Below are 23,099 nucleotides of genomic sequence, written 5' to 3'. Positions count from 1 at the left end.
CCCTGGCAAACGCTAGCAAAAGGATTTTGGGGGGGGGGGTGGTGCTTGTAAATTCCTTTTTTGTAATTTCTCCCTCGGGGTTTCTGCAAGGTTTTAGACAGCCACTGCCTGATTTACAACCACTCAGCAGTGGTTGGGTGTATGGGCAACCTTTGAAATGGATAAAGGGAACCTGCCTACGATGGGCAGAGTCTGCCCAAAGGGGGCTTCAGGAGGCAATAGAGAAGTCTGGGGATTTGCAGGCGGCTGTGTTTAAAACCCCCACTCCAGGCGCTTTTACCTGTTGATACCTGAGTTCAGGGCCCTGTGTTTTCCTTGCAGCCACTGATGCGTAATAATCCCCTGGAGGTTTCTTCTGTGTATTTACGGTAGCATCTAGGGGGCGTAGCTGGTTGGGGCTGAAGTGGCAGGTGCTGCTCCCACATGTGCCAACGGAATCCCAGCCTCAGGAATTTACGATCTAACTAGACCAGCCGGGAAGGCGCATTGCTCCCATTTTACAGGTGGGGAACTGAGGCCCAGAGGCCCACAATGGCTGGACTTGCTACAGAGCTCAGCAAGCCCTTTGGAAAACCTGCCCTTCTTTAGGTGCCTAAATGGCAACTGAGCTCTGCTGCAAATCTGGCCCCATAGGCGTGAGAACTAGGGGCCAGGCCCCCCTTCCTCTTTCTTGCGCCTGCAGAAGGGCCAAGCGCCTGCTAGCTCTCCAGTCACAGCTCTGTGCCCTGGGGGAAATGCCTGCAGAGTAAGGGGCGGGTGGGGGCTGGGCCCCGTTTATCTGAACGCCCACAGCTGGGATTGAGCAGCCTTTGGAGAAACGGTGCCGAGCATCTCTCCGAATGGCATCCATCGACTCTGCCCCTGTCCAGAGCTCTGACCACCACCCGTGCCCAGCCTCACCGGCTCTTCCTTTCCACCCCCCTGCAGTCTGCACGGGCACTGACATGAAGCTGCTGCGTCCCTCCAGCCCAGAAAACCACTACGCCACCCTCAGCCGCCTCTACCAGAACTGCCAGGTGGTGCAGGGCAACCTGGAGATCACCTACCTGGGGCCAGACGCTGACATGTCCTTCCTCAAGGTGAGCAACTCGGCGGGGATGGGGGGAACCCTGACTCTGAGCTCAGCATCCTCCCTTCCCACATCATACAGTGGGACGGGTAGATCTCCGGCTCTCCCCACAGAAAGTCTTCTCCATCTTCCCAGTGCTTGCTGCGTTCCCCTGGGCGCTCTGACCCCAGGAAAGTGGCTGAGCCTGAAGCGGGCTCTGCCAAGGTTGGCCCGTGGTCGTGGGCAGAGACGTGGGTGTTGCCCTTTAGCTCAGGCAGTAGCAGCGCCTGTGTTTAGCTCCAGGGCTCATAGGTTCTGCTCCCACTGACGGCCCAGCCTCAGCCGGATGGGTGCCCAGCCTCCCCCTGACCCTGCTCTCTGCCCCTCTAGGATATCAAGGAGGTCCAGGGCTACGTGCTGATTGCGCAGAACCAAGTGAGCCGCGTGCAGCTGGAGAACCTCCGCATCATCCGGGGCACCCAGCTCTACGAGGAGAAATACGCGCTGGCTGTTCTCGCCAACGCCGACCCCACTGGGACGGTGGGGCTGCAGGAGCTGGGCATGAGGCATCTGACAGGTGGGGAGGCTGGCCCCAGAGCCAATTGGGGGGCCCGGGCTCATCCCACTGAGCACTCAGAATTAGGGGGGATGCACCAGGGACCTCTTTAGAAGAGCTGATTGTCACTGGACCACTGTGCCAGAGCAAAGCAGTGGCCCTTCTAGTGCAATATCTCTACCTTGTTGGATCGGTGATCCCCGTAGCCTGGTATCCAGGCCTCCATCCTGTGCCCGATCAGACCCCTGGTCCATGTGGTCTGGCATCCTCTCACTGCACCGGATCAGACCCCTGGTCCATGTGATCTGGCATCCCCTCACTGCACCGGATCAGACTAGTGCCTGGTAATCCTGACCTCCCTGCCACACCAGTTCAGACTAGTAGGCCCAACCAGTCACACATCCCCCTTTCTCTGAGCGTGGCCAGTACCAGATACACAAGGCTCCTAGCGATGCAGTAGCCCAGCACTGGGGTTGGTGGGGGGAGATTCTTCCTGGCCCCCCTTAGAGCTGACTGATGCCCTGGAGCATGAGGATCGACAGCCCTCGCCGGTCGTGCTGCTGCAGATGCAGTTGTCAAGGTCAAAGGCCTTTCTGAGCATCCCTCAGCGCTTTGCCTGGCTAATGTCATTTCAAATAAGCTTGCGGCCCTCTCGACTGGGGGCTGGATTCCCCAGCCGCCAGGAGAATGTCACGTGGCTGGGTCATGGGGGAGCACCAGGGATCGCCGGGCTGGGACATCTGCTGGCCCGTGTCTCCCAGTCTCCCTCAGTGGCCGTGCGGGTGGGAAGCCCGTAGCTGTCCCTGCTGCTCTGCGTACTGTCCTGTTCTCCCCCCGCTCCAGAGATCCTGAAGGGCGGAGTGCACATCGAGGGCAACCCCCAGCTGTGTTTCCAGGAGACCATCCTGTGGGGCGACATCTTCCACAAACACAACGACCTGGCCCAGCACCAGCAGATCAACAGCAGCAGGGAGAGGACGTGTACGTGCCCGGGTGGGGTCTCTCCGCGTGCGACCCGGCTCCCAGGGAGGGAGGGACCGTCCGCCTCCTTGGCGGGGCTGACAAGATGTCAGATCTGGCCTGTCCCATCTAGGGCCGGCCCGCGGGCGAGTTCGTTGGGCTCTGGCTCTGGAGAGGAGACGTGGGACTGTCCTGTGCCGGATGCCAGGGGTGGGGCCTGGTACAAGGGGCGGAGCCTCTACACCCTTCAGAAACCAAGCCTGCCCCCTTCCTCCCCCCCCCCCCAAAGCCTGGCACACCCCAATAGGCTGGTTTATGACTCCCCCAGGCTTGACACTCAGCCACTCCCGCATCTGCCCCACAGTCCTTTGCTCCAGACTGGCCTGTCCAAGGGGGACAGGGGTGTTGGTGCCTCAAGCCAGTCGTGGAGCGAGGGAGGTGGGGAATAGCAGCTGCTGCAGGAGCCTCCACCCCGGCTGGCTGCTCGAGGAGCCTGGGGAGGGGGTTTCCATGCCTGGGGCAGGGGGGCGAGGCAGAGTCTCGGGCCTCCTCTAACGCTCTCGGTCTTCTCTCCATCCCGCCCAGGTGCTGACTGCCGACGCTTCTGTTCCCAAGGGCACTGCTGGGGCGAAGGGCCGCAGTACTGCCAGACACGTGAGCACCGGGCACGGGGGGGGGAGTGTTGGACTCAGGTTTCCGCCCATGGCCTGCAGGGGCACACGGGGCCAGCTCGCCCTCCATGCAGATAGGGCCCGGACCCTGCAAAGCCTGGCTGGGGGGGGCACCGTGCCAAGGTCCCGGCTGTGTCGCTGGGAGGTGAAGCGAGCGTGTTGGTGCCCAGGAGAACTGTGTGGCTTTCTAACCGCCCCACGAGCGAGGGGTGGGGCAGGTGCCGGGGGAGGATGGCAGAGGTGTGGCTGGGCGGATGGTGGAGATGCACGTTGGGGAAACGCAGGCTGTGGCTGGGGGGTGGGGAAAGGAGCACAGACATTGGAGTGGGGCGGGATGAGGGGGAAATGGATCCATTGAACAGGGGAGATTTCAGGAAGCGCAGAGCCCCTGCCCTGGGTGCTGCTGAGACTGGGAACCCCCTGCGTGATGGGGTGGGGGCAGTTGTTTGCTGTAGCCATCTGGGTTCCTGGCTCTGATAGTTCCCAGCAGAGCTCCCCAGATGCCAAGAGCCTGTCACGCGGCCATAGCCAAACCTCCAGGTCCTCATGGTTCCTCCCCACTTCTCTCTCTGCCCCAGTGACCCAAAGCATCTGCGACGGGTGCCCCAGGTGCAAGGGCACAAAGCCCACGGACTGCTGCCATGAGCAATGCGCGGCAGGCTGCACCGGGCCCAAGCACTCGGACTGCCTGGTGAGCGCCAGTGGGTGTCAACGTGGCCAGGGGGTCAGCACAGTGGATGGGGTGGGGCAGGGGGATGGGGTGGGGGTTAGCGTGGTGGGAGTGGGAGTGTGGCAGGTGGGGGCATGCAGGGGGTAGGCGCGGTGGGGATGGCTGGATCGGTGCAGAGAGGCTCACATGGGGATGGAATGGGGAGGTTGGTTGGAGCTGGTGGAGTTGGCATAGAGAGGGTTAGGGATTGGTGCGGGGGGGTGTCCTAGCTGCTCACGCTCTGGGCTGGCACGCTCCCCCCCCCAGGCCTGCCTGCACGTCAACCGCAGCGGGATCTGCGAGCTGCACTGCCCGCCCCTCTTCATCTACAACTCGGACATCTTCCAGTCGGTGCCCAACCGAGATGGGCGCTACACCTTCGGAGCCAGCTGTGTCAGGAAGTGCCCGTGTAAGCGCCCCTTCCTCCGGGGAGATCCTGGGGGGTGGGCTCTGTGGGGTGTCCCACTTCCTGCCAGCTGCGTATGCTGGGCTTTGGTCTTGCACCCCAGCCCCGTGGAGAGACCCCCCAGGGCAACCCCCCCAGGGCCCCGTTTGCAAAGTGCCCCCTGCTGGCAGGGCAGGACGGTCGGAGGGGCTTCTATTGACGTTTGCCTGGCGCTTCCCAAAGTCAGATCTGGCTCCTAGGGGGCCACAAACTCCCAGAGCTCCAAGGCCCATAGCACCCCCACACACTCCAAAAACCCCACAACACACCATGCAATTCCCGTTAACCGGACAAACTAAGCCCTTCGTGTTGGAATGCAGCAGCCGAGGGGTTAATGGGGAGGGAGCTGAAGCAAGGGGGCTTTGCCCTTAGCTGCAGGCGGTGGGGGTGGGGCCATTTCCCCTCCCCCCATCCAGGGTCAGAGTCTGGGGTCCAAGCTTGCAGGATCCAAGCTTTGTGACCAAAGTGAAGCCCCCAGATCGGACCCGGGCTCTGTGTGAGCTGGGCAGACTCGTGTATCTCGTCACTGTAGCCTCTGGGTGCCTCCCGCTCCTCTGTGCCATTTATCCCCCCGGCGAATAGAGACCGAGCCCCAGAGGGGTGAAGGGATTTGCCCAAGGTCCCACAGGCAGTCGGTGGCAGAGCAGGGAATCGACGGCAAGTCTCCTGAGTCACAGGCTAATGCCCTAACCATGGGGCCATCTTTCCTCTCCATGTCTCCCCTTCCCACAGACAATTATCTGGCCACGGAGGTGGGCTCCTGCACGCTGGTGTGTCCCCAGGACAACCAGGAGGTGAGCACGGACAGCGTGCAGAAGTGCGAGAAGTGCAGCAAGCCCTGCCCGGAAGGTAACGTTCCCCCATCCCCTGTGCCCTGCCCTGGGGAGCCCCTCTCCTCTCCCGGAGGGACCAGGGGAGGCACATCCAGCATCTTAGCAGTGTGGGATTCTCTGGATTTGAGGAGAGGGAGCTGCATGAAGGTCTGGGGGGCTGGAAGGGTGTCTCCGTACTGAGGCTCGATGAGTGGAATGGAAGCACATGGGTGGTCGGCGCAGGGTTATTCCACACCAGGGTTCCCTCTCAGCCCCTGCCCTGCTCTCTCCTAGGCTGCTACGGGCTGGGCGTGGATTTCTTGAAGGGCGTCCGAGCCGTCAACGCCTCCAACATCCAGCACTTTGCCCACTGCACCAAGATCTTTGGCAGCCTGGCCTTCCTGCCCGAGACCTTCACGGGGTGAGTAGCGGTGCCCGGTGCCCCCATCTCCGCTGCCCGTTGTCCAGCCCAGGCAAGCTCAGCACAGTTCCTGCTGGCTCGCCCTGGGGGAGCTACTGGCCCTGTGGGTGGGGGGGCCCAGCTCTGGACTCAGATGTCCTGGGTGAAGGAGGTGCGTGTGTGGCATGTCGGAGCACTGTGTGGGGGCACCAGGAGCTGGCTAACTCCTGCTCAGCTTTCTGGCCACCAGGGGAGTCTCTGCTCCAAAGCCCAAGCCCTTAATGCATGAGCCAAAGGGGAATCGCCATTAGCAGTGTAGGGCCTATGCCACACAGTTGAATGGTTCTGATTCTATCCAGGAGGGGGCAGCAGTGCACACACCAGCCAGTCCATTACAGTCCTGTCTAGATCGGGCCTTTTTGGAAACTGATACCTCCCTTGGGCCTTAGTCGTGCAGGCCCGAGGCGAGTGTGCACGTGAGCAGGTCACGGGGCGTGAAGCGGGTGTGAGCGGGGGCTTCCCCCCAGAGCGTCCGTTTACTCTTCCAAAATCTCCAGCCGGGCCTTGCAGAGATCGTAGCCCATCAGGCCGGGCAGCACCTGCGACTGCACGGCCGCAGGGCAGCCACCGCCTCCCGTGTCCGTGGTCCCAAGGGCTTACGCCTCTAAGGATCCCCCTCCCCGACTGTGTTCCTTCTCCAACAGGGATCCCGCCACCAACACTGCCCCCTTGGAGCCGGAGCAGCTCAAGAGCTTCAGGAGCCTGGAGGAGCTGACAGGTGGGTGAGGGACTGCTTAGCACCCGGGCTCGCTCATCCCCGTCTCCTGCCGGTGCCCACCGAGAGCGGGATGCAGCCTCCATCTGTGATGTGCCAACGACTCCTGTTTCCATGTCGCTCGCTGGCAAAGTTGCTGGATGGGGCTCGGCAGCGAAACTACCCCAGGGTGGGGCGTTGGCTAAAGGTCACACGCTCCTGCCCTGGAAATTTAAGCCACCTTGCTTAGCGTGTGTGTGTGTGTGAGGGGAGAACGACGACACACGCCATAGGAGGCAGGCCTGGGCCCTGCACCTGTCAGTCACCGAGGAGTTTGGGAGACTGACCCACCACCAGCTGGTGGGAGGCCGCTGCTCGCATGAATAAGGACGCACCTTCCTGCTCCATTTCGCAGGCTTCTTATACATCGAGTCCTGGCCAGAGACCTTCCCAGACCTGAGCATCTTCCAGAACCTCCGGATCATCCGAGGCCGAGTGCTTCACAAGTGAGCGTGCGCAGGCAGGGACGTGGGGTGGGGAGGAACAGGCCCTCGGACGGGGTCCGGAGAACGGATGGGCCTCGCAAGCCAGTTGGGGATGTGCCCAGTTCTCTTGGTCACAGGAGGGGGAGTGGTACTAGCCAGCTGTCCTCCGAGCTTCCTCAAGGGCAGTGGTGATGGGGCCTTTCAGGGTGGAAACCTAGAGACGAACCCAGTGGCTGGGATTTGGCAGACATGGAATGAGCTTGGTGTATCTCAGCCCAGAGGCCAGCTCACAAAAGCCACCCTCACGGTTTGTGGTTCAGAGGGAGCACGTGGGAGGGTGTGACCCAGTTCCAGAGCCCCCCAGAGTGTGGGGCTGGCAGGGACCCTCTGACTCCTGCTTCATTGTCCTGCCCCTCCTGGCTCACCCCGTGCCTGTCGACGTCTCTCTGTAGCGGTGCCTACTCCCTGACGCTGCAGAACCTGTCCATCGTCTCGCTGGGCCTGCGCTCCCTGCAGGAGATCAGCAGCGGGATGGTGCTGGTCCACCAGAACCCCAACCTCTGCTTCCTCCAGAAGGTGCCCTGGAAAGCCATCTTCAGGAACCGGCGCCAGACGCTGTTCCAGACTGACAACAAGCCGGTGAAGCAGTGTGGTAAGGGGTGGGGGCCTCTGCCAGGGCTCTGTCCGGCTCTCTGCCCCGCCCAGGGACTCCTCCTATGCCCAACTCACCTGGGCTTTGAGTGGCACTGCCATGTTAGATGGGTGCCAATGGGTGCTCTCTGCTGGCTGGTGCACAGCCCCCCAGCCCCACATGGTACCATGTGTCCCCGGCTGTCACTCTGATACCAAATGCCGCGCTGAAATCCATGGCGGGCCTGTGCCCGGTGGAGGCTGCGTTCCCCCCAGGAAAGGCCTTTGGTCTGGCTGCCCCAGGGAACGACGGGGACAGGCTGGGTTCCAAGTGCTAACTGTGGTGTCCTCCCCCCAGAGAGCGAGGGTCTGGTGTGCTTCCGCCTCTGTGCCAAGGGGCAGTGCTGGGGGCCAGGCCCGACGCAGTGCGTGGCCTGCGAGCAGTTCCTGCGCGGGCAGGAGTGCGTGGAGTCCTGCAACCTTCTGGACGGGTAAGCGGGGGTCTGAGCAGCTGGGCTCGCTGCGTGTCTGTGCCCAGCAAGCCTCCTGGGGGGGGGGGGGGGAGGGGGGGGAGGGGGAGAAGGGGGAGGCTTTGGTACTGTGGCTGGATGCGATGGGGGCAGAGGATGCCACCAAGTCCCTGGGCCATCCGCCCAGCCGTGGCCAGGCCCCTTCTCCTTTGGCACTGATAGCGTGGCCCTGCTTGGGTTTGGGGTGAGGATAGAGGAGGGGAGGAAAGTCCCTGGGTATCTCCCCTAGGGAGGATCTTGCTAATCAGGGTGCAGCGGGACGGGAGATGGGGTGCTGGAGCTGCTGCTCAGCGGCCTGTGTCTGGTGGGAGCAGGGGGCAGGTTAGGAGCCATCCCCAACCTGCCCCCCCCCCATCATACCCTCCCTCTCTGCCGTGGGGATGGGGCCCAGATCGTGCAGGGTCCTGAGTGGCAGCCCGGTCCTTTACCAATGCAGGGAACGGCCCTGCTGGGCACTGCCCCGATCCCAGCCCCGCCCACAATGCGGCGCCGTGGGGAAGGACGCGGGCCAGTTCTGGCATGGCTGTGAGAGGTCAGCCTATGGGACAGCGGGCAGAGCCTTCCACGTGAGGCACCGCATTCCAGCCCTGAGTTTAGGGATCTGAAGCTGGGCCCCTGGTCGCAGAGGCGGCTGTGTCAGCCCTGGGGGGAAAGGGGGGAAGGGGCACATCTCTGCTCTCCCACTGCTGCCTGCTCCTCAGCTGGGCTGGGGCAGGGGCTGGGTCCTGCCCCATCAGCGGGCACCGCAGGGTGAGGGCGAAATGTGCCTTTGTGCAGCGACTGACTCAGGCTCTTTCTCCCGGCAGGGCCGTCCGGGAACACGTCAACGGGACCCGCTGCCTCTCCTGCCACCCCGAGTGCCTGCCCCAGAACGGCACGGAGACCTGCCACGGATCGGTGAGGAGCTACCCCGGGGGTGGGCAGATTGCGTGAAAGCCCCTTTAGGACGGGGGAGGGGATCTGCATTCCCAACCAGTTTCTACTATGGCTCAAGGCTTTGGGCTGACCCCGGATTCCTGGGTTCTTCATCCCCCCCCCAAATGCACACAGTGCTCACTCTGTATCCTTCCTGGCAGGAGGCGGACCAGTGCGTGGCCTGCGCCCATTACAGAGATGCCCAGTACTGTGTGGAGAGGTGCCCGAGCGGGGTGAAGGCCGATTCCTCCTTTGTGCCCATCTGGAAGTATCCGGATGAACATGGCGTCTGCCAGTTGTGCCCCTCCAACTGCAGCCACTCGTGAGTCCGGGCGCTGGCTGGCACGGAGCATTGCTCTTTGCTTGCAGCATTCAGCGCATCCCAAGGGCCAAGTCTGGCCTAGGAGGGGACAGCAAAGTGGGGCAAAGCGGGTGGGGATGGGGAGAGGTTTGCAGGTGGGGGAAAACCGGCATGGGGGCCCATGGGACGCAGCCCGGCAGGATGCCCTACTGCTTGGCAGTGAAACCAAGGCTGTGGGAGGATTTTCTATGGCGCGTCTGCCTCCCGTCGAGTAACAAAGCAACATCTCTGGGTCCTTCCCCAGGTGCACGATCCGGGATGAAGACGGCTGCCCCATGGATCAGAAGCCGAGGTACTGCACCCGCATCTGCCCAGCCCCCTCTGTGCCAACTTCCCAGGCAGGCGGCACCCTGGGCAGTCGCCAGGGTCCACCTCTCCCTGCGGGGAGCTGATGCCATCTGCCTTCTGCTCAGCATCCCCCTACCCCATACACACCTGCAGCCCCCTTGCGCTCTGCCAGGCACCACCCTCTGGCCAGGAAGCACCAGAGGGGAATGCCTTCTGCAGCTGATTGGCAGGGGACCAGGCTTGGCCAATGGGGCCAGATGCTCTGTCCCCCTCGCAGCCTTCCCAGCCCCAGGGGCTGTTCCTAGGCAGACCATTAACCACCCGGCCACCAAGGAGCCACGAGTCACGGCTTCCAAATGGGCCACCCGTGGGGGCTCGTTTCTGGAGAAGGCCCTGGATTTTACACCACCCCCCCCATCAAACGTCCCTGTCCCCCGTTCCCCCATAGAGAGCCAATCCCGCAGGTTAGACTGGCCCCCCCAGTGGAACCAGCCCATCCAGCAGCCTCCCCCTTTTCCCAGCCAGGTGACGTCCATCATAGCCGGCGTGGTTGGCGCCCTCCTGGCCCTGGTCTTGATCCTGATCATCGTCGTGTGCATCAAACGGAAGCGGCAGCAGGAGCGGAAGCACGCCATGCGGCGCCTCCTGCAGGAGACCGAGGTACGGACGGCACCACAAGCCCAAGGACCTGCCCCGCACACTCAGGCAGGCATCCAGTGGCACTCGTGGTGGTGCCCGGTAATGTGGCAAGGCCTCCCAGGGCACCTGAGCGGCCAGAGGATCCCAGCTGAGCCAAGGGAGGCCCTGGGCAGAAGTGACTGGTGGGGGGAGGAGGCGGCGGGGTTACTGTGGGGGGACGGAGGATGTTGACCACCCTGGGTGTCCCTCATGACCGGTGCCCAGGTTGGGCCCATGCGAAGTGTGCAGGTGATTTAGAAAGGCAAGTGCGTGCTGTCCCCATACCCCACAGCCACTCCTCCTGCCATCCTCCAGTGGGGACAGCCCAGACGCTCCCCCTCCGCCCACAGGAGAGACAGCTGCCCCACGGTGAGCTCTGGGGCAGGGCCTGAAGGTGCCATACAGAGGGGTCAATCCTGGGTTCTGAGTCTCCATGTCGCCTGGGGGCTGCAGCGGGGAGTCCGTGGGCCTGAGACTCCCCAGCTCGCGCCCTCGCTGACACAGGACCCTCCTCCCCACCCCTCGCAGCTGGTGGAGCCGCTGACGCCCAGCGGGGCCCTCCCCAATCAAGCCCAGATGCGGATCCTGAAGGAGACCGAGCTGAAGAAAGTGAAAGTGTTGGGCTCCGGGGCCTTCGGCACCGTGTATAAGGTGAGGCGGGGACAGGCGGAGCGGGGGGGGTGGGGGGCAGCGGGTAACCGGGGCCAGGCTGCTGCTCCGCAGGACCTAGGAGAGGGATGGGGAGCCGGCTGGAGGTGAGGCAGCACTGAGAGACTCTAAAGGACACAGCTGGACAGCATCTCTACCCTCCCTCCTGAGTGTCCGGCCCCACGGCTGCATCCTCGCTTGGAGCCCTCAGCCCTCCTTAGCACTGCCTGTGCACCACCCATTCGAGCCCTGAGGTGCGGCCCCGGCGAGTGCCCTCACCATCCCTCCCTCCTCTCAGGGCATCTGGATCCCCGACGGCGAGAGCGTGAAGATCCCCGTGGCCATTAAAGTCTTGAGAGAGAACACGTCGCCCAAGGCCAACAAGGAGATCCTGGACGTGAGTGGGAGACGGGCGCTGTGGTGGGCACACCTGCCCTGGGGGCACATGCGCCAGCACTGCGCGGGTGCAGAAGGGCGCTGACCCGGCCTGCCAGGCTCAGCCGTGCCCTGGCCACCAGACGTGGCTTCGCTCAAAGTTACTGAGCCGCCGGGTCCCTCCTAGTCTAACACACGTTGGGTTTGCTCCCATCTGTGGCTGTAGGTAGTGGGTACAAACTCTCCGGCTCAGGGCACTTTCCCCGCTAAGCTACCAAAGTCGGTGCCTATGCGTATTACCCTGCCTCCATATGCCACTCCCGCCCCCAAACTGGGCCTGTGCATCCCAGCACGTCGATTTGCTGGAGAGGGACAGGCTGTCGTGTGACCCACTGTTGCAGAATCATTACTTGTGGCGGGGGAGCAAGGGACCCATCTCGTTTCCTTGCAGCTCTGCAATTTGATCTCCCCGCTGCAAGGCCCCAGACTTGGCTGGATCATGCTGTGGAAATCAAAACCCAGCTGGCAGGAGCAGCTGGGCAGGGCCACGAGACTGCCCCATGGACCCACACGTGGCCTTTCTGTGGTGCAGGGGGGTGGGAAGCCAGCTCTCGGGTCTGGGCTCCTGGCAGGAGTCTCCCCTGTGATGCCCTAGTCGAGTCCTGCCGGGGTTGATTTTGCTCCAAGCCAGTTCTCTCCTCCCCAGGAGGCCTATGTGATGGCAGGCGTGGGCAGTCCCTACGTCTCCCGCCTTCTGGGCATCTGCCTCACCTCCACGGTGCAGCTGGTCACCCAGCTCATGCCCTACGGCTGCCTGCTGGACTACGTGCGGGAGAACAAGGACCGCATCGGCTCCCAGGACCTGCTCAACTGGTGTGTGCAGATCGCAAAGGTAGGAGGAGCCCCAGGGTTGGGCGAGGGGGTTCAGGTGCAGCTCTCCTGCCAGAGAGGCCGGGGGGACGACCAGCATCAGGCACCTTCCTGCCACCCACAAATCACAGGTTCATATTCCAGCAGGGCCGACTCAGCCGTCCCACTGGGGAGAATTCCCAGGCTGTTTGGGCCCTGAGGTCCCCTCTGCTCTGCGGGGGTGTTAGAGACCCCATGGCCAGGCTTGTAAGCATGGAGCTGGGAAGGGGGTTGCTGCAGGATCCTGAGGCCAAAAATCTCTCCTTGAAATTGCACAGTGTGCTGGTTGTTCACACTGCCCCCCACTCCCCAGAGGTGGCTGCATTAGCCCTGTAGGCGCATCGTTCGTCAAGCCCGTTTGGCTCTTTCACGCTGAAAGGTGCTGCGCAAACATAGGAAGAGATCAATATCAAAGCCCGGCTGCTGTTTCCTACCCCACCCGTGATACACGGCCACAGCAGCTGCTTCGCCAGCCCTAGGGCCGTAGGGGGCAGGCTGCTTCCAGCACAGGGGGTAGTATACAAGCAGAGGATGGCCAGCCATAAATGAAGGGGGAGTATTGATTAGTGATTAGAGCAGGTGGGTGGGCATCAGGACCCCTGTGTTCTGTACCCGGCTATGCCACTAACTCACTGGATGGCCTTAGGCAAGTCTCTTTCCTGCTCTGTGCCTCAGCTTCCCCATCTATAAAATGGGGCTAATGTCTGTAAAGTGCTTTCAGATCTTCTGAGGTGCAGAGCACTACTAGGCGGAGTGGGGGCGGCTCAAACCAGCTGGGTCCCGAGAACTCCACCATGGGGCTGAGGTGCTTATGGGTCTCCATGCTGGTTCCTCCCTCCCCTCCCCCCCCTCAGGGGATGAGCTACCTGGAGGACGTGCGGCTGGTGCACCGGGACCTGGCTGCTCGCAACGTCCTGGTGAAAAGCCCCAACCACGTGAAAATCACGGACTTCGGCCTGGCCCGGCTGCTGGACATCGATGAAACAGAGTACCACGCGGACGGGGGGAAGGTGAGCCGGGTGGGGGGTACCAGGGAACTGGACTGGGAGAAGCCAGCGGCACTGGGGAGGGGCCCAGACCCCAACCCTTTACTCAGAGACACCCTGTGCCACACTTCCCCACAGCAATGGCTCACTGGCATCACGTGGCAACCATGAGCTGCCAGTGCTGGCCGGGCTGAGAGCCTCCTGCATTAACTCCATCCCATCCCACCCCCCAGCAAGGGGCAGCTAACCAAACCAGGGCCATGTCAGGGCCCCCCTGGGGTGCACAGATTTGGGAGGGGCCGTCACTGTAATGTATTCCTTGGGTGCTAACGCCTGCGGCCTCTTTGCCATTCGGTGTCCCTCTAATGGGTCATCAGAAGCAGCGAGTGAGCCGAGCGTCTGGCTGCGCTGGATGAGGGGGGTGCTGACTCCATGCACCGTTCCAGCTCATTCTGCAATTCAGAGGCCTGGCAGCAAACTGACGCACCCACAAGCCCTTGTAGGTCCAGTCTTGTCCATCTGGACAGGCCAGGTCAGGGGTACACCTTGCAGTCAAAACCCTGCTGGAATTAGCCCGGTACATGTCTGAGCTGCGTTCAGTGGCCGTATGCCATTGGTTCTCAAACGTTTGTACTGGTGACCCCCCATCACACAGCAAGCCTCTGAGTGCGACCCCCCCACATACATTAAAAACACTTTTTTATATTTAACCCCATCATAAATGCTGGAGGTGAAGCGGGGTTTGGGTGGAGGTTGACAGCTCGCGACCCCCCAGTTTGAGAAGCCCTGCCGTACACGGACCTAGCAGCTCTCTGCTACCTCCCTCCTGGCATTGGGTCCTGCTGGACGTTTTGCTGTTGAGTGCCGACAAAGGCCTGTGATGGATGGCCGAGCTCTTGGCTGAGACTGGTCCAAAACCTCAAATTCTTAGCACAAAATCTAAATCCAAAATATTTTGGCCCAACCCCGAAATTCCTCCATTCCTAAATGCGGCCGGGGGGCCTCACAGCAGCTATAATTTGGGTCCCTACAGCATCCATTCTCCGCTATGCACCAGGCTCTTCCCATGATGCACCATGTTCCCTCACCCAGAGGGGACTGGTTCATCATGGGTGATGTAGTCTGACTAGGGAGCCTGGCCCATATCTGCAGGCAGCTCTTAGTGGCCGTCCTGTTTCTCCCTGCTCCTAAACACATGGCAAGGATGAAATGAACAGGCTCAGTCTGCTCTGTGTTTTTCCGGCCCCAGGTTCCCATCAAGTGGATGGCTCTGGAGTCCATCCTGCGCAGGAGATTCACGCACCAAAGCGACGTCTGGAGCTACGGTACGTTGCGTTGTCTCTGGGATCCCTAGCTGCAAGGGACATGGGATGAAAGTCCCATTGCTCCTGGTCCTGATGAGCCTGTCTTTCCAGGAGTGACCGTCTGGGAGCTGATGACCTTTGGTGCCAAGCCGTACGACGGGATCCCGGCCCGAGAGATCCCCGACCTACTGGAGAAGGGAGAGCGGCTGCCCCAGCCTCCCATCTGCACCATCGATGTCTACATGATCATGGTGAAATGTACGGAGGACCCTAACCATCATGGGCATCCGCTAGCCACCCCCCACCATTCTCCACTTCTGGGTTGTACTGGCGGGAGGCACGTTTGGTCTTGGAGGCTCAGAAGAAAAGGCTCCAGAGTTCAGAGGATGGGGTTCCTCTTGCTACTACATAACCGAGGCTTGCGGGTGAATTTGTTGGGTAAAGACCCTGGGGCCTAGCCTCTGGGATGGGTAATAGCTAGCTCTGTTCAACCAATCCTAGAGGGCGGGGCATCTTTGCAGGACAGGCCAACATTTGGCCTGTGGCATGGGTGGGTGAGCTCTGCTACCTTCTGGGCACAGGGACTGGGGCTTTGCCTACTCCTAATTGGGACAGAGGGTAAATAGGCGCAATGGACCCCACCACACACTAAAAAGTCCTTCAAGCCAGCCTTGGTGGTGCAGCCTCCTGGGATCGAGGCGACGCTCAGGCATGTGTTCCGAGGAGAGGGTCACAAGTAAGGGCTGGGAGGCGTCTCTTCACCAGGCCCCTAGCACTAGTCCCTGCTCCTGTATCAGTGAGCACAGTCTTGCACGTGGGGCACGTGCCTTGGGCTCACTGGCGCCTTGCTCTCTGCCCGAAGGTTGGATGATCGACTCGGAGTGTCGCCCCAGGTTCCGGGAGCTGGTCACAGAGTTCTCCCGTATGGCGAGGGACCCACAGCGCTTTGTGGTCATCCAGGTACGTGGAAGCAGCTTAGGTCACTACACAGCTCTTGGCAGGGAGCAGGGGGTGTCTCTGTCTCTCAGTGAGAGGCCCGGGCAGCAGCCATCTCCCTCCCCACCGCTTGGTTCCCAAAACCTTTCAGTCTTTGGCCTGCTGTGGGGGCACCACTAGGGGACTCGCACCCCAACCCAGACAGTAAGTGTGCTGGCTTCACCCACCCCATTCAGCTCCTCAGCAAGTCCAGGGGTTGGGGTTCTTCTCTACCAGCTGGGAAGCTAAAGTGTGGTGTAGGGCAGGGAACTACAAGCCAGGACTCCTGGGTTCTATCCCTGACTCTGATTCACTGGGCGGTCTTTGGCGAGTCACTTTGCTGTAGCTCACGTTCCACTTCTGTAGCGGCAGGATAATGCTGACCTACTCCCAGGGACATGGGGAGAATGAAAGTCTATCCCGTGCTTGGGGATCTTGTGATGGAACATGCCAGAGAAGCACAAAGAATAGTTCCAACCCTCCTTTTCGGGCCGTTAATCACCCATACACAGAAGGACTAGCAGCTAAAGGGCTAATTTCCCAACAGTATTGTCCTGCCTGCCCACTTCCCCTGGAGTTGTGATCCCAGCCTGGGGAGTCCTTGGTGCTTTGTAGAGCATGAGAACAAGGTGAAATGCCCTAAACTCCCCTCCTCTGCCCCCCCACAGAATGACGACATGATGGGGCCGGCCAGTCCCATAGACAGCACCTTCTACCGCGCCCTGCTGGAAGAGGAGGACATGCAGGACTTGGTGGATGCTGAGGAGTACCTGGTCCCTCACCAGGGTTTCTTCAATGCAGACCCCTCCGCCAGCTACCGCAGCCGGATCCCTTCCACCAGGGTAAGTGCGGTGCACTCTGCCGCGGGGCCTTCACTTATCCATACCGCGGCGTTCCAGACCAGGCTGCCGAGCCGGCCGCTGGGCTGCGGGCGGGTGAGAATTCACAAGGTGAGAGCAGGTCAGGACTGGCTGGGAGAATGGCAGGTGCTGCGGAGGGGGGGCGCTGGTGACCCAGGAACTGCCTTCCCTCTAGGCTGGCTCTGACCCCACCCGGCCCGGCTGCTAATGCTGCCTTCATTCACCTGAGGGGTAAAAGCAACTCCTCTCCCTGGGGCTTGTTGGGTGCCTGAATCCCAGCTTCACAGGAGGAGGGTCCTCAGCACTCATCCCTCCCGCTTTGTTCTCCTCCCACTCCCTAGAGCACCACAGAGACCCAGGTGGATGCGGAGGAGGCAGAGGACTCGGCCCACTACCCGTACCTGGGCCAGGCTCTCTTGGAGCAGTCGGAGGGCCCCACTCCCGACACGTTTGACAGGGACTCCGTGGCGAGCAAAGCCCTTCAGAGCCCGCCCGCGCTGGAGGCCAGCACCCTCCAGCGGTACAGCGAGGACCCCACCAGCATCTCAAGTGACAAGAACGAGGGGCCGGAAGCGGAGAGTCACATCAGCCCGGCATCCTGCAGCATAGCTCCAGGTATGGAGGTCGGGCCCAGCCCTCCACTGCGGAAACTGCCCTTTTCTGGCCAGGGACTAAGCTGAGCATCAGCAGGGGAGGTGTTCTTGGGGCAAATGCACAGAACTGGGACTCAGCTGATGGGGATCCGTACCCAGCTCTGCCACCAACACACTGGGTGACCTCAGGCAAGTCCCCTGCCCCTCTCTGCCTCAGTTTCCCCCTCTGAAATGAGGATAGCTGGCTCTCAGGAACTTTCGAGAGCTAATTCATGAATACTTGGAAAGCGCTGTCTATCTCCAGTATTTCCATCAGAGTGAGCGACGGCCATGTAATTATCCTCACAACCCCCTGGGAGGCACAGATGGGGAACTGAGGCACAGAGAACTAAGTGACTTGCCCAAGGTCTCAGGGCAAGGGGGGAGGTGTGATGGAGCAGGAAATTGACCCTGTGTCTCCTACCTCTCAGGCCAGGCCCCTAAGCACTGGTTCAGCTGTTTTTTGGGAGCCTCAGCAAAGGGCAGAGCATTAGACAGAAACACTCCAGCCTCAAGCAATTTCTGATCGTGGCCTAAGGAAGGAGAATGAGAGAGCATGATACAGGGCGGTTGTGATTTTAAAGACCGTGCCAACTGGGTGGAACCATCCAGCACTAGATAAGCTGCTCCTGCGTCTCACCGTCGGTCACTCCAACCCCACAGCCCCCGCCTGAGACGCTTGCAAAGATGCCTGTGCCCTGCGCTAGAGATGCTGTGTTGGCGTCGCCTACAGCTTTGTTGCTTTATAGCTTTGGAGTTAGGCCATTTCTCTGAGTTTCCAGGCTGGGCCCGAAGGGGGGGGTGTTGGGGGGGAGGGGAAAGGAGAACGCTAAAACAAGCTGTTCTGCAGGTTCCACTGGGGGGAAAAAGTGACGAAAAGGTAAAACAATGAAAAACGGGGCAGAGGGAGCATGAGCTTAGGAAGACTGGCAGCAAGGGAGATAGTCAAAGTATAAAATCTCACCTCCCAAACCACTAAGGGACCCACCCACCCACCGAAATCTAAAGGGTGTGAACCTCCAGGAGGAACCGTTTAGTGTCACACAGCTGGGAGCAAGAGGATGAAATGAAGCAAGGGCAAATTCTGACTGAACAGCAGGGGAAGTTTGATCTGTCCAGAATACAGGACTTTCCAGACAATTTGAGCCACCCAGCCCCCTGTCCTGTCTAAGGGTAATGGCCTGTAGAGGAAGCTGCAAAGGAAAGCAGAATAAAGCTACCTGGTTGTGGGAAAGTGGTGGAATGATTTAAAAGCTAGGCTTTGCAAAGTCTAAGAGCGAACGGGCCGGAATAGTCCTGCGTCATCCCCAGGGCTCCAAGCTGCATGGGGCGTTGGGAAAGGAGGCCCAGTTTTTGTGATTCATGAGACGTTTTGTCTCCCATTTGTAGAGTACGTGAACCAGATGGAGGATTGCCTCTCGCCTAGCAAGCACCAAAGATCCCAGGTGTCCACGCTCGAGAAGCCAAAGGGACACCTGGGAAAGAACGGGCTAATCAAGGAACCAAAGAACCCTTTCCAAGGCAGCTTCACCAATGCAGTGGAGAATCCAGAGTACCTGACCCCACACAACCTTTCCTTGGCGAGTGCTTTCACACAGGCCTTTGACAACCCTTACTACTGGAACCAGGACCCTTCCAAAGTCAACCCTGCCGAACTGGGCTCCACAACCAACGGCTTCACCACGACTCCGACTGCCGAGAATCCAGAGTACCTCGGCCTCACCGCGTCCATCACGCCGCCCAAGGACACATCAGATTAACGGCTGGGGCCTGGTCAGCAGAAGAAGCTATTTCAGCCAAGGCAGCTTGGATATGTATCAGTGTATGAATGGTAACAATTCATCTATGCGGCGTGCGGGAGTCCTGTAATGAAGAATAGCACCACGGCCCGTAACTATTGCTCAAAGGCAGCTCTGCCAGTCCTCTTCAAACTAGATCTGGTTGAAGCTTGGAGATGCCCTGGAAGGACCGAACAGGGCTGGTCCACGTCTCGTTCCAGTGAACATGTAGGGACTGAGCACTGCTTTCAACAAGCCTGTCCTTCATTTATCTATGCAACCGGATTCATTTTGACAAATACCTTTGGTGTCTATGGAAAACATGGGACCTACGGGGTCTCTTCCATCTCCACCTTCTCTGTGCAGGGATTGTCAGACCAATCCACTTCCACGTGCCAACCACTGGGCCGCTTGGCTTAAAAAAGCCAGAGATGGGACAATGGTGGGGTTGAAATTCAAGGGCTTTAATCAGAGTGATTCTGACTGACTGGCAAAATGTGAAACGAAGCCTACAAGGGTGACAAACCACTGGCATCTCTTCTCCTTGCTCCATCATTAACAGGAAGGGTGGGGGACAGGCCTTCATTCCCCTAGGGTACCGATAAGGCTGGATGTGCTCTCACAGCCTGAAGGGGGTTACCAGTAATGTTTTTTTAAGACACCCATGGAAAAGCTTTAACAGGACAGGGTTGAAAAGTGGTGGAGGATCGGAGCTGACTGCAAGGGTGAGCAGCCCTTCCCTGCCCCTAAACAATTCAGAGCTGCTCATGCCGACAGAACTAGGGTGAAGCATGCAGCAGGCACTCTAGTTCAGAGCTTTCTCTGTAATAAGTAATCAAGAGCAGCAAGGGAGGAGGTATGACCAGACCACTATTAGCACAGGTACTGGCCAAGGACAGGACAGCTCAGCTGTCCAATTCAGCACCCCTTCTGGAGAACAGGATGGGAACGAGAGACAAGGAACGGAGATCAGGGTACCGGTCCGTTCCCGTTGTGTCCAGCAGCTACAGCAACCTACTTAACAGACCTTCATTCCAACTGCCCGTGGAGCTGGGAACCAGGCCTCTGTCCAAGCTCTGTGAAACGAGTGGGGGGTGGAGACAGGTATTGCTTTGCCACGATACAACCTCTCACACCATGAGATCACCCACTGAGCTGGCCCCCCTTGCTTTGACTTCCTGTTTTAAGAGAATGAACTAAAAGACAGGAGCACAGCCTGTTCCCACTGGAGTGGCATTGTCCACACAAATGTGATGGCTTCCTCATCACTCTACCTGGAGTATTTATTTTTTTAAATCGGCAGTCACTCATTGCCCCTCCAAATTATTCAAGAGGGCCACATATTACACTAAATAGCAATAATCCACTTCCAAAACTGGCTTGGGTCTTCCAGTGTGGTAATCCCGCAGACTTCCGTGAAAGCCTCAATCTCTCCCTGTATCCGTTTAGGTTTACGTTGGCTTGTCATGCAATGCCCTAGATAACATTCAAACCCTCCACGTGTGCCTCAGTTCAAACCTTCCCAGACCTACATGTGCAAGAGAGAAGTTTGCTCTTATAAAACTTCTCAGGGGGATGAGTTGACTTGTGATAAGACATCCCCAGATCCTGTTTTAAAATTTTGGTTTTATGCGTTGTACGAGGTGACTGATGGATTGTTTTTAATCATCTGTATCAAAACTATTTGTATATTTGATTGTACATTGTTTTTCTACTCTATTTGTCTGAAGTGTTTTTCCCCCTAGAGTGCACATCCCCTTTTGACTCTGAGGCAGATGTGTTTGCTGTTAACTTTCTCCTATCAGCAAACATTAGAAGTAGGAATATTGAGCATTCAGCATCCACAGCAGATAGTAACACCTAGCACTGCTGTAGCATCCTCCTGTGCAGGGGAGCAAAGGGATGTAACCTGGTTACCTATCCCTCAGGGCTGGGATCTAGCTTAAGTCATTTGTTATACAGGCTGGAAAACTGAGGCAGACACATGGCAAAGCCCTACTGCCAAGGCCTACTTTAAAATCTGTTTGATGTTAAACGATGATTACGATGAGTAATTCAATTCAATTTAGCCATCTGATGGGGAGAAAGGAGATCTGAAGCCTCCAATCCCTGCCAGTCTTCATTCAGAGATGACTAATGTCTCCTACTAAGAGGGCAGGTTCACCTGCATTACCTGAAAAGACCTCCACCTTTCTGACTCACTGCTGGAAAAAGTGAAGGTAACCAACAGCATTTCTCAACCTGGAATCTTTCAATGAATGGTTTGATTAGAAGCGGCCAACTGCTCCGTTTAACCTTGATTATAGACTCCTCAGGGCCGATGAGGTGCTTAGATATCGTGGTGGGGAACACAGTAGAACAACAAAGATAGAACAGAAATGTCTATTCTCTCTAAACCAGCATTTCTGAGCCTGATAGCCAGTCAAACTAGACCCCATCCTCATTAAGATGGAAAACATACCAAAGGGTAGAGTAAAGTCATTTTTTTCTGGGCACTAAAGCAAAATCTACCTGAGAAGAAATACTTCTGCCCAATTTGCTGAACTAGGAATCCTATGCAGGTCTCCAGCCAAGCTATCTGAGGGAGACAGTCTCAAATTTCTTTGCCAATGTTGTTTTCACTAGAGAGAAAGAGGATTTTGTGATACATGGCCCATCGTGTCGGCTCTGTCTTCTGTATATTCCAGCAGCCATTATGCTTTGAGCCAAGGAGCTTGCTAGCTGTGACATTAACACATCTGAGCTGTTCACCTTCTATCTTTTAACTCATTTGCTTTTATAACCAGGGAACCCCTACCGGCATTGAAATACTCAAAGCCTAACCTTCCTGTGTATGCACAATTTCTAAACACTAATGTAGGGCTGGTCTACACTAGAAAATTAGGTTGGTTTAACAACGTCGGTCAGGGTGTTAAGTCGACCCAAGTCTCTGTGTAGACAGTACTGCTTCCTCTCGGAGAGCTGGATTACCTAAAATGATGGGACAACTCCTCCCGTCAGCGTAGGTAGTGTCTACACTGAAGCACTCAAGTGTACACTGTTAGAGTGTAGACAAGGCCTAATCCTTCCACCCACAAGGAAAATCTCCTTTGAGTATCTGCTGCAAAAACAGCGCGGTTGTACATTGAGATAGCAAACGATGTAAAATGCTAGTGGAGACAAAGGCAGAGGGAGTTTTTACCTGCATGGAGCTAGACCAGGTCAACCCCAGGGGGTACTGGGATTGACCTCGTCTAGCTGCATGCAGTTAAAAAAACTCCCTATGCCTTTTGTCTCGCCTAGGATTTCACATCATTCGCTATCTCAATGCGCAAACACACACTTTTTGTTGGCAGCGAAGACAGCTTTATTTTACGAAGAGAGAACCTGAGGCAAAAGACCAAGGGACTGCCTTGAATGCAGATGCACAGATGAAACGCACAAGTGCTAATTATTCATCTAACATAAGGCACCCACAAGCGCAAATATAACTGTTTTCTCTGAACGACAGGTACGTAACATACCTTTCTAATCAAATGGGTTGCAACCCACAAGCGACACATTTTGGGCAACCCAGAGTTCCAGGTGACTGAATATTGTTTATGGATTTCACCCTGAGCGCTACTGTCACCACAGCTAGAGTTTCAAAGCTTTCATAGCCCAGTGCACTGTACCCCTATCTTATAACACAGCGATAATCTCCCCGGTCATTTATACTCCCCGACAAAGTAAAAAGGAGCAAGGTTTTACTGTGATTTTATTTACTACTGGCTTTTTTTTTTTTTAATACACAGTCTATAATAAATAGAATTACCCCCCTTAAAGCATAAATTAGACACTGGGTAGCCAGAATTTCATTGGCACTGCCAGGTTCTTATCTTTAACACCAGCATTCTCTTAAGTCACTTAGCACTTTATCCTTTAGCTCATTCACCCCCTTGGCATTCAGTGTCAAAGGGCAAAGTCATGACAATAGAAAGTGAAAATTGGGTGTTAAACAGGAGGAATGGGGTGGGGTGGAGGGGGAAGTTTTCTGCAGGGAGCAGATGGGCAATTAGAAGTCAGTCACTAATTATGGTTCTCGCAGGAGGAGAGAAAATAAGAAAAGGGATTTTACTATCCAAAAACTGATGTCTAATTGATCCTGCTTTAGCACTGGTTTAAACAGTGACAAGGGGTTTTTTAAATGATTAACAATACTATTTAGCATTTAAGAACAATTCAGTTCTTCTCTAAAACCTTCTGATCCAAATCACCAGGTCTTCATAACCACTGTGGTCAGTTCTCTGCCCCAAAACACTGACTATCTCCTACTCTATGGCAGGAAGCCTCTCTCATTTCCATATCACCACAGTGCTAAGAAAAACAGCCAGAGCTTTCTCAGTGCACTTAGAACTCCTGGTGGGAACTC

At 57.9% G+C, this 23,099-nt stretch overlaps 1 protein-coding gene across 1 annotated transcript in view; it reads left to right on the top strand.

The window, feature by feature from the left end:
- The window catches only part of ERBB2 (erb-b2 receptor tyrosine kinase 2), a 37,436-nt gene extending 16,929 nt beyond the window's left edge, over positions 1-20,507 (top strand). The window contains exons 2-27 of the mRNA XM_026654747.2: positions 928-1,079; positions 1,439-1,625; positions 2,448-2,585; positions 3,150-3,218; positions 3,814-3,926; positions 4,212-4,353; positions 5,122-5,238; positions 5,496-5,622; positions 6,306-6,379; positions 6,771-6,861; positions 7,293-7,492; positions 7,829-7,961; positions 8,807-8,897; positions 9,077-9,237; positions 9,521-9,568; positions 10,086-10,224; positions 10,771-10,893; positions 11,189-11,287; positions 11,972-12,157; positions 13,029-13,184; positions 14,410-14,485; positions 14,576-14,722; positions 15,327-15,424; positions 16,108-16,281; positions 16,641-16,914; positions 18,321-20,507. Coding sequence (XP_026510532.1) covers positions 928-1,079; positions 1,439-1,625; positions 2,448-2,585; positions 3,150-3,218; positions 3,814-3,926; positions 4,212-4,353; positions 5,122-5,238; positions 5,496-5,622; positions 6,306-6,379; positions 6,771-6,861; positions 7,293-7,492; positions 7,829-7,961; positions 8,807-8,897; positions 9,077-9,237; positions 9,521-9,568; positions 10,086-10,224; positions 10,771-10,893; positions 11,189-11,287; positions 11,972-12,157; positions 13,029-13,184; positions 14,410-14,485; positions 14,576-14,722; positions 15,327-15,424; positions 16,108-16,281; positions 16,641-16,914; positions 18,321-18,691 — 3,686 coding nt within the window. The 3' untranslated portion in view covers positions 18,692-20,507. The remainder of the gene's footprint in view (positions 1-927; positions 1,080-1,438; positions 1,626-2,447; positions 2,586-3,149; positions 3,219-3,813; positions 3,927-4,211; positions 4,354-5,121; positions 5,239-5,495; positions 5,623-6,305; positions 6,380-6,770; positions 6,862-7,292; positions 7,493-7,828; positions 7,962-8,806; positions 8,898-9,076; positions 9,238-9,520; positions 9,569-10,085; positions 10,225-10,770; positions 10,894-11,188; positions 11,288-11,971; positions 12,158-13,028; positions 13,185-14,409; positions 14,486-14,575; positions 14,723-15,326; positions 15,425-16,107; positions 16,282-16,640; positions 16,915-18,320) is intronic.
- The last annotated feature ends 2,592 nt before the right edge of the window (positions 20,508-23,099 follow it).

This window comes from Terrapene carolina, unplaced genomic scaffold, assembly GCF_002925995.2.
Source record: "Terrapene carolina triunguis isolate 2854851 unplaced genomic scaffold, T_m_triunguis-2.0 Scaffold193, whole genome shotgun sequence".
In the NCBI taxonomy this organism is placed as follows: Eukaryota; Metazoa; Chordata; order Testudines; family Emydidae; genus Terrapene; species Terrapene triunguis.
This window is presented reverse-complemented; position numbering and strand designations above follow the sequence as displayed.